Source organism: Telmatherina bonti (assembly GCF_933228915.1).
Source record: "Telmatherina bonti genome assembly, chromosome: 5".
Lineage (NCBI taxonomy): Eukaryota > Metazoa > Chordata > Actinopteri > Atheriniformes > Telmatherinidae > Telmatherina > Telmatherina bonti.
In genome coordinates this window covers 5915054-5925361 of record NC_136623.1, presented here as the reverse complement: position 1 = coordinate 5925361, position 10308 = coordinate 5915054, and the positions used below count along the sequence as shown (strand labels likewise).

The following is a 10308-nucleotide window of genomic DNA, read 5'->3' as shown; positions in this document are numbered from 1 at the left end:
GTAACGTCTGTCATCATCCGAAGGAGCTGATTGGACGACTGGCTTAAAGGACCCATGACCCCGTGATGGAGGTGGAGTGTAAACCCTGCTCCATCCGCTGCGAGAAGCCAGAACTTCTTATCGAGAACAAACTCACATCTTCGTGGACACGGTTGGGGACATCCCGCAGCTTGTTCTCGACCACATATAAAAGATGGGCGGAGCCTCTGTGATGTCACCCGCGGGTTTCTGAATGATTAACTGAAGCTCGCCCTGCGATGGACTGATGACTTGTCCAGGTGTTCCTGCTTCTCGCCCAACGGTTGCTGGGATAAACTCCAGCTTTCCAGCTTTCAGAAAATGGACAAACAGAAGCTCATCGGGCGGTTGTCCCCGTCGCAATCTTAGCAGCGTCATGCGCGTTGTCGCTCCTGGAAAATGTTAAAATGGGCACCGAGGTGGGGCTAGGGGAGGGGGGGTGATTGGCACTCATCAAACTTTGACCTGCCGGTAGCTAAGAGCTAACTGGCGCTAACAAGCTGTATGCTGGGTTCACTTTATTATTTTCATGAGTATTTTAGTGTCATTTTTCTAACAAACATCAAGGTTTAATCAGCTGCTGTGAAAATTTTAACACTTTAAAACAGCTAATTTAATGCAAAATGTCTGTTTATGCTGGATTTTAAACAAATAAAATGTATAATTCACTCACTTTGTATAAAAACAAGAGATTTATTGAGATAAATACAGATGAGAAACGAAGATAAAAATCAGGTGAGTAACGTTCAGACGGGATATAAAAGTCAAATGTTGCCATGAGAACAGGATGAACTAAAGTATTTGAGTATTTATTACTATAGTTACTTAGGATTAAAATGAAAAAAAGTTTATAGTTTATTAAAACAACATATATGTTTAAGGCAGCAAGTTGTTTTCACTAAAGCTCCTTTTATTCTGTTGCATGCAGCTGTTTTATGACTGAGCATTTTTCAGTAAATATGGAGGTAAATATGTGACAAAATGACCATAACATCAGTAATTAGAGTATAAACTGTCATGTTTTAGGCCTTTCAACAAATGTTGTTGGTTTTTTTTTAAACTCCTGATTTTCTGTTTCTTATTGTGTTTTAAATTAAAATATCAGAATTCTTTTATAATTTTCTTTTGCAACAAATTTTGACCTTTAAAAATCAATTTAATCTGTTTGACCATTTGGTTTAAATTTTTGTTTTTCTTGTTAATAAATCTGAACTGTTCAAAATTGTCTTTCATCAGGTGGTGTTTTTGCGCAGTGTATACTGCGTAATTTCACAATAAAAGTAACAATATACATTTTTTGTCACCAAAGACTAAATTTGTATTAAATACATTTTTTTTTTCAAGTTAAATTTTCTTTAGTAAAATCTAAATATCTGTGACATAAACTTTCTTTAATAAAACAGTTTTGGCTTTCTGCACATTTATTTCACATTATTTAGTGAACAAAAGCAGCTTTTTAAAAAATTTTTTAACTAGCATTGGAAAAAGTTTTAACTGGTCGCTTAATTTTTCTCCACTTACTTTATTAAGCATTCACTGAATTCCATTTAGTTTATTTGTCTTTAATATGGCAGTTTTGCAAGTTTTGTTTGTTTGTAAATGCAAACTACCGTATTTATAAAATACAAATGTCTGATTTGATTGTAAAACTGATAAAATTGTTCTCTGACATCTAAAGTCACTTTCAGTCTTGTCTAATGTAATTTATTTTGAATTCAAAAATTTATAATTGCTTGTTTTTATTTTAATTAACAAACCAAAATTTTTGTATAAATTTTATATCTTTTATTTTTTATTTTAGTCATTTAATTTAAAATTGATTTGTATTTTATTTTGTTCCAGTCTTTTTTGTATTTTTGTGGTTTTCTTCTTATTGTTTAGTTTTATTTATTTTTAATATAAATTCAGATCTTTAAATTCTTTTTGCGATGTTCTTGTTTTTCAGTGATCAACGTTTTACTTTCTGGTCAATAAATCAAATTGACTTAAATCTTCTTAAGTGCGGCAGATTTAGCACCCCGTGAATTCTCGCTGCAGCATTTTTAAAAAAATATTTCAGACTTTAAATGGCCTGTTGGAGAAAACTACATTTATGTCACGTTTTTATAAATTTGTTTTAATACAGTTAATAAACTATTTTCGTTTTAATTTAAATTAATCAGGCAGTTCCGAACTTCCGTAATTTCACACTGCAGCATCTTTTTGTAAAACTTCTTGTTTTTTATAACTAATTGCAACACAGATCAGATTAGAATTTGTCCATGAATTGTTCTTCTTCTGTTTGCGAGTCCTCCTGTCTGCCTCTGGTCCTGTGGCGCCCCCGGTGGTCAGGTTTATATGGCGTTTCCAGACTTTACTGCAGCACGCAGTTGCATTTGACCTTGTCTTTCTGCTCTTTGTGGAACAGTTCGATGGCTTGTTGGTTGACGAGCTTCCAGAAGTTATCGAAGGAGATGTTCTGGTCGTTCTCCACACCCATCTCCTCCAGCACCTGACGGAGCTTTTCCTCAGTGTCCACCTTCTGCAGGCCAGAAGTCAGACAGTCAGTCAGAGTACAACTCATAGGATGATGATGTTAGGGGATGTTAGGAAACACATGAACATGAGAGGAGGAGGAGGATACTCTTCACCATAACTGCTCTGAGGAAGTTTTATTTAAGCTTTAGGTTATTTGTTGATTCAGCAGCAGCTCCCCCTGCTGGTTGGAGGACAAACTCAGCGACATCTCCCGTCTGGTTCTTTTTAATTTTCGTCTTGTTTTGTCTTAACGCATTTAACATTCACGATTGCACAAATTCTTTTATATCCAGATTTATTTACTTTTCTTATTGTTTACTTTATATTTTCTGAATTAAAATTATTTTTATGAGGTAAAATGTTAAAATAAAAAACATAATAAGCCCTTTGTGCCTGAATATATTTGCAGGAAGATCCTTCAGAGTATCCTGGTGAGGTAAAGTGTCCAGATCACATGAAAACAGGGGAGCCTCAGGGATCGGTGCTCGGCCCTCTTCTCTTTCCACCATACACCTCCTCACTCGGTGCAGTTAGAAGCTCTCATGGCTTCTCCTATCACTGCTATGCAGATGACACTCAGCTTTTCCTCTCCTTCCCACCAAACGACACAACGTTTCACTGAGAATATCAGCTTGTCTTGCTGATATCTCTGCATGGATGAAGGATCGCCACCTTCAGCTCAATCTGTCCAAGACAGCTCATTGTCTCTCCAGCTGACCCTTCATTACCTCTGCAGATACGTGTGAAGCTCCACTCTATCACACTTGTTCCTGCTGCCTGGAATCTGGGTGTCATGGTGGATGACCAGCTGACCTTTAAGGTCCATGTTGCCTCGGTTGGCCGTACCTGCCATTCTGATTCTCTTGATGTTGTAGAGAGCATACCTGACAGAAATCAGAACTCCTGACACAACTCAGCTTCTGGTTCAGGTTCTGGTCATTTTACACATCGATTACTGCAGTTCCCTACTGGTAGGTCTGCCTGCATGCTGGTTAAACCTCTGCAGATGATCCAGAACCAGCAGCACGTCTGGTCTACAACCAGTCCAAACGGCTCATGTCACTCCGCTGCTAATCGCTCTTCACTGGTTTCCAGTTGCAGAGCATCAGATTCAGAGCTTTGCTTCTGGTTTCCAAAACAATAAGTTAAACGTCTCCTGTCTACCTTCACTCCCTAATCCAGACCTACACTCCCTCTCCACAGCTACGTTCCACCAGTGGAAGACGCCTGGCGTTACCATGACAACGTGGGACAAAACCACCACCAGACTCTTTTCCTCTGTTGTTCTACGATGGTGGAACAACCTGCCGAACTCTGTCCGCTCTGCAGAGTCCTGATTTGCTTCAAGATGAAGACTCAGCTGCTCGTTTCCACATTTCGCTCATCTACATTTGTCAGAGGAGGAGAACTTAGCCCCGTTCTTTGCAACAAACATTAATATTCTTAGTAATTTAACACACGTAACATTGTGGGGTGTGGAAAAAGAAAAAGCCTGTAGCACTACACGTCAAAACCGGTGTCCAACTAGACTCCAGCAGTCCAAGAGCACCTTCCTATGATGGTCCGACTGTTTGATTTCCTGCTTGTGTTGTTCTCACTCTCATATGTAAGTCGCTTTGGGTAAAAGCGTCTAAATGACTGCAGAATAGAATAGAATAGAATATCCTAGACTTGACTAGACTAGAATATTTTCAATTACAAATAAAACAAATGAATGCAGTTAAGAAAGAAAATAAATAAATAAGAGTTTAGTAGAATAAAACAAATACTTATTAAATAAATCAATAACGATAAACATTAATACATAAACATATATGATAAAAAATAAAATGACTTTGAAAAGCCAAAAGTAGTTTAGAGAGAATTTTTAACACCAGACTTCGAGGGGAAATATGAAAACATACTTTTGAATCGTTTAGAAAAAAAAAAAAACGTTATCAGTTTTCATTTATCCGTGAGGATGAACGTGTGCTGTGATTGGTGGATTGGTCATGATGTCATCAGTACCTTGGCAGCTGCAGGTATCTGTGTGGAGACCACGGTTTGGAACTGGGTGGCGTTCATAATGGCTCCGTCGTTGGCGGCTTTGTGAAACTCGTTGACCAGCCCGGCGATGGCCAGTTCCAGAGCCGACAGCTGAGACACAAAATCAATGCTGTGATCAATAATCAGAAACCCAGAAGGATTTACACCCTGATCCTGTTATGTTTTATCCCCTGGAAAGATAAACATCTTATGAGATGATGAAACTAAGACATTTTATCATTTCATGGAAAATATGAGCTGATTGGGAATCAGATGAGACGTTCAGGGAACGAGATGTTCCCTGAACGTCTCATCTGGATGTGAGCAGATGTTGCTCTGAAATAGAAAATTTCTCAGATTCCCAGTCAGAATGATGTCCGTCTGACCCCAGGCCCGGTTTCCACTCAGAACATTTTAAATGAGCTTTGGTCCAGAGAAGACTGCGTGTTTCTGGATCCTCTTCACATATGATGGAGCTTTAACCTGCATGTGTGGATTTCAGCCTGAACTGTGTTCACACTGGTTTCTGGAAGCTTCCTGATCCATGCACTGGTTCCCAGCAGAAAATCATGTCTGCTTTTACTGCAGGAGATCACCAGCCTTGTCCCAAGCATACAGGGACTCCTTCTAATTCTTATTATACACTGTAGAAGGTGGATTTTCAAAGTCTGACGAACATTTTTCTGAACTGTTTCCAGCCAGTTTGTCTCTGATTGATGAACAAATGTCTCAGTTTCATCATCAAACTGTTTATTTCTTCTGGAAACAAACGACAACCTGATGAGATTCTGCTTTTATCTCCTTTTTCCCAGCATCCCAGCTGCTGTGAACTTGGGTTTGACCAGCAGACATTCCTGCATGTGTTGAGTCTAACACTAAAAGATAATGTGCGCGTTGCCATGAAGCTGGAATCTCAGGAATTCATCACGTCATTGTGGATCAACCATGTTTTCTCAGCTGGAAACGGACGATGTCTCGCTCTGCGTTTAATGGGAAGACAGAAAATCCCTGCAGGTTTTGTTCATCTCTTCTTCAGACCAGATGCTTTAAAGCTGAGAATAAAACCAGCGTTGTTGCTCCAGCGGATGCAGAAACGGTTAAATGGCTGAATGAGGTCAAGCTGCTCTCTGAGGGACTGTTTGTGAAAGAGGGCGGCGGCTGCAGAAAACCAGCTTCTTCCTTCACTTTCCACAGAAAAGGAATCAAACATGCGGCTTTTTCCTCCAGATGTGCTTCACAGTTCAGTATTTTCACTCCTGAAAACCTCGAAACCGAAAGATGTCTGAATCCAAACTTTATTACAATTTATTACTCGACTGTAAAAACATTTGTGTAAAACAGATTTTATTCCTGAACTTTCCGGCTCTGGGTTCCTCCAGGACAGGCTGGTTTGGTTCAGGTAACCCTGATCTGTTTCCATAACAACTGTGTGTGACCCTGATCTGTTTCCATAACAACCGTGTGTAACCTTGATCTGTTTCCATAACAACCGTATGTAACCCTGATCTGTTTCCATAACAACCGTGTGTGACCCTGATCTCTTTCCATAACAACCGTGTGTGACCCTGATCTGTCCAGATTGGACCGATCCGAACCTGAAGGCTAGAACGCGACAGAAGACATAAACAAACCTGCTTTATTCAGTAGAAAACATGTCTGGGCCGAATCCAGGCCACTTCTGGTTCATGGTCCCGGTACGGGAAACCTTCTGTATTTCCTTGTCAGCGCTGCGTGGTGGTCATGTGACTGAATTTGATTTGTCAACACAGACTCAGGGCCACAACCGGGCCGAACTTTAGCCAAAGCTGGACCAAATCTTATCTAATATGCACCAAACAGAAACCCATATAAAATATGATTTTCTATCTGGGCTGCGATGAACAAGCTGCTGTGGTTTCTTTTTTTTTTTTTAAATCAGTGTCTGTTTCGGAGAATGAGGTGGATTTTTCTGATTTCCCGCCAAATCGAACCGAGAACCCCGGACTGTTCTGGTGTGAAAAACCCCAAGATCTGGTGCTTTGTAGAAAACAAGGAGTCCAATCTGCAGCCAGTACTGCTGGGGACATGCGGGAGGGGCGGGGCTTGAGCATGATGGACACAACATGAGCCAATCAGAGAAGAGGGTGGAGTGGGATCATACCATCATATGATGGAGGGGGGGGGTCAGCAGCTGAAGGGACAGCAGTACCGGAACGGGAAAAAGACTGAAACTAAAATATTATTTCTTTATTGCTCCTCTAAAGGTTATATCCAAATGTTAAACCATTAAAATATACATGAAACTAAGATTTTTATGAAAATACAAACACTGGCATAAAATAAAAAAAACAGTTCGGGAGTCGGTTCCTTTAAAGAGCAGAAACTCTGCAAAGAGCCGCTTTTCTGTCACTAGTTTAGGTTTTTCCCTGTTTAAATCTCAGAAAAGGAACTTTTTCCTTCGGCAGTCCGACTTTTGTGACTTGAACTTGTTAATAAACCATGCAGCACTTTGCTTAGAAAAACCAGAACTTTAGAAATTCCCCAGATTTTTACATTTTAAATAAATTTCTTTTGTTTTCTGTTCAGCAGGAATCAGCAGTTTGGATGACCCTAATGAGACTGAAGTAAAATAAAACATTTATTCTCCTCCTCTTTTCTAACAAAAAAAACGAAGAAGACAAACATGAAAATAAAATGATCTTAAAGGACATGATGATTTACATCAGAGATGTTTATAAAATCCTCTGAGCAGCAGGTTTCTCTCCGGATTGGATGAAATGATTATTTTAAGGATTTATTACTGAAGCAAAGACTAAACATCCCGCAGAATAAAAACATCTCTTCCAGCCAGTATTTACAGACAAGAACTTCCTTCTACCTGCATCAGGTAGACGTCAGTCCTGCGTCTCTGTTTACCTGCAGACTGTCGCGCGACGCGTCTTAAACCGGATTAAAACCTGGAGCTTTCAGACAGAAAACCACGAATCAAAAAAAGGAATAAAAAGCGGATTTTACCGCGACGCCTCCATCAGGTCTGTAAAAAACTTTCAGTCTGACAAACTGAGACGTCTGTTCGTTTCCGGTCACCTCGCGCTCATCAATACATCCGATCGGCTCACCTTGGTCTCCATCTCTGCAGGTCGGATCAGAATCCTGCGAAAAATCCAGCAGAACCGGGTCGAGGCGCGCGGACGGAGAGTTCACGGCGTTTCCTGCTGGAAGTCCCTGAATCCTCCTTCTATCACCACGCACGCGCACACGCATGCTTAAACACACACCAAACAAGCACACACACACTTATCTGTCCTTTCCCAACACAGCTGCGATCACACACACACACTAAAGAGAGAAGTTCAGGACACACAAGTTTCTCTATCACATGACAGGGGCGGAGCTAAAAGGGAGCCAGGGGGGCACAGCCCACATCTGAAATCTGATTGGACACCTCCTCAGGTAAATAATAGGTCAGAGGAGGGCAGAAATGTTTGTTTCAGAAATGCAGGGGTGGGGAGGCTGCAGTCCTGCAAGTGTCAGGAGTTTCCCTGCTGCAACGCGCCTGACTCACATCAATGGCTAATTAGCAGACTAGCACAGAGTTTAATATCAAGTCTGCAAATTAAGTCTGAAGTGTGTCAGGTGCGTTGCAGCAGGTAAACTACTGACACTTAGGGCCCCAAACATACGTTAGGTGTGGTTGCTCAGAGCTAGCCAGACGTTGGTGAAGCTTGAATGTGAATCTCCAGAGTCGTCTTTAGCAGGAAAAAGAGAACAACGTCGGAGTTGTTGCACGTTGGACCGTTACAGTCGAAGGGAAGTCACGAAAATCGGGAATAAGTTGAAGAAACACCAGCGCTCTACTGAGCTTTACGAACCAGCGAGACCAGCAGGGAAATGGCCGCTATGCCAGATGGCCAGTCTGTTCCAGCATATGGCGATAAACGGGACAGTCTGTCGCAGAATAAAAGTTATATTTCCAAAGTTAAAAAGTACTGTAGTGATTTACAGGTGTTTCCACGGAACGAGAGCAGCAGCTAATGTCGTCTAGCACGACCACCAGGCCACGCCCGGTGATGTGAATACGGAAAAAGTGTTTCCACTAAACTTTTGTGACTTATTTTGATATGGAAACGTCTAAAAAAAACCACCTCATGACAACGTATAAACTTCTAATATTCAGTTTTGTTGAATTTTTGTGTTTTCAAGACCAGTTTTTATTGCGCTTTTTAGTTTTAGCCAAACAGAAATGCAGCGAATGACAGGGCAGACAAGCGGAAACTTTAGTAATCTCGAATAATTCTCTTCTGCAGCTTCTATAAGTCGGCTTCTACGTGAGACTTTTCATCTGAAAATTTAGAAATAATCTGAATTTAATGTAACAATACAAAGCAAATAAACTCTTTTGTAGTTAAAATCATGCATAATGTGACGCATGCAAAAATCGGGTAAAAATAATCTAATAAACTGGTGACTACTTTATTTTGTACTTGTGGGAGAAAACAGACGAGTCACTTTAGGGAAATAAGTTTTAATGTTTGAAACAGGTATGAACATAAAGACTGTGTCATCCTGCACACCTGATGCTTCCATGTTCATCTCCACCGTCTGTTTCTGTGGAAACATTAATAAATCCAGCACAAATGAAACATGTTTTCATGGACATGGAAGTTTGAAGCAACAAGCTTCTCTAACCTGGCCTGAACAGGTTTGTAGTATCATGTTTGTAAGACCTTGAGGCACCCGTAGGTTTCTGAAGAGCTGAATTGAAGCTCGGTGGGCGGTTCCTACCATCACCATCTTGGCAGGGACATGCGTGTCGTCTCACCCAGAAAATACAAATATGGGCAAAGAGGCGGAGCTGAGAGGGGGGGCTGTGAGCGTCATGGCGGATGATTGACATCGAGTGAACTCTGAGCTTTCTGTAGCTAAGAGCTAACCGAGCTAACCCGGAGATAACAGGAGCTAACCAGCTAACAGAGGTAAGCGGGCTAAAGCTAAGTCACGATGTTAACTGGCTAAAAACCGCGGTTGTTCTACGTTCTTCTTACTTTAAGCAGGAGATCAGGTACCTGTCAATCAAAAGGACACGCCCCTAAATATGCAGAACTTCATAATTAAATTACTTTTAAACGGATGAATTAGAAAAAAATTCACTCCCCCCACAGTTGTCATAAAGATAAACCTGATCTATTAAACCTAAAATGGATTTTTGTCCCAGGCTGTAAACATGTTTATTTCTGCTGTAAACATGTTTATTCCTGCTGTAAACATGTTTATTCCTGCTGTAAACATGTTTATTCCTGCTGTAAACATGTTTATTTCTGCTGTGAAGTTGGTCTTTTTAACATGGGAGTCTATGGGGATTTACTCTGTTTTTCAGCCCCTAGTGGATGAAGGGGGAACTGCAGGAACTTCCACATCAGGTTCACTTTTAATTCCTGGAGGTTGCTGCTTGGATGCAACGTTTTCTTCTTCTTACCCAGAAATCCTGGCACTCTGAAGCCACAGACATCATATATACATAGACGCCGTATTGTATCACGAGCTGACGTCTCATCGCGCCGCCATCTTGGATGGGTCTCCCATGCGCCTCCAATGCATTTATTTGTAAGGTGTAGGTCCAACCACGACAAGAACTCCACAGATTTTTACCTGTTTTTCCTCACAGTTTGGTTTGTTACAAAGGGCAGAGATATTGTTATGATACAGATCACTGTAAAATATTAAAAAACAACGTGCTTTTAAGTTAAAATATTTTGATAAGTCCAATAG

General features: G+C 40.6%; 1 protein-coding gene across 1 annotated transcript; it reads right to left on the bottom strand.

The window, feature by feature from the left end:
- Window positions 1–719: 719 nt before the first annotated feature.
- LOC306756524 (uncharacterized protein) lies at window positions 720–7831 on the bottom strand. The gene is made up of 3 exons (XM_079241279.1): window positions 7659–7831; window positions 4543–4671; window positions 720–2539 (listed from the first exon to the last, which is right to left on the bottom strand). Exons 1-3 carry the CDS (start codon window positions 7668–7670, stop codon window positions 2372–2374), a joined length of 309 nt encoding a protein of 102 aa, XP_079097405.1. The 5' UTR covers window positions 7671–7831; the 3' UTR covers window positions 720–2371.
- Window positions 7832–10308: the final 2477 nt, after the last annotated feature.

What these genes read in the sequence shown, in the direction of transcription:
- LOC306756524 (XM_079241279.1), bottom strand. An exon ending in AGATACCTGCAGCTGCCAAG is followed by an intron (nt 2,540 to 4,542) that starts GTACTGATGACA and finishes TCTGGCCTGCAG; the next exon opens with AAGGTGGACACTGAGGAAAA.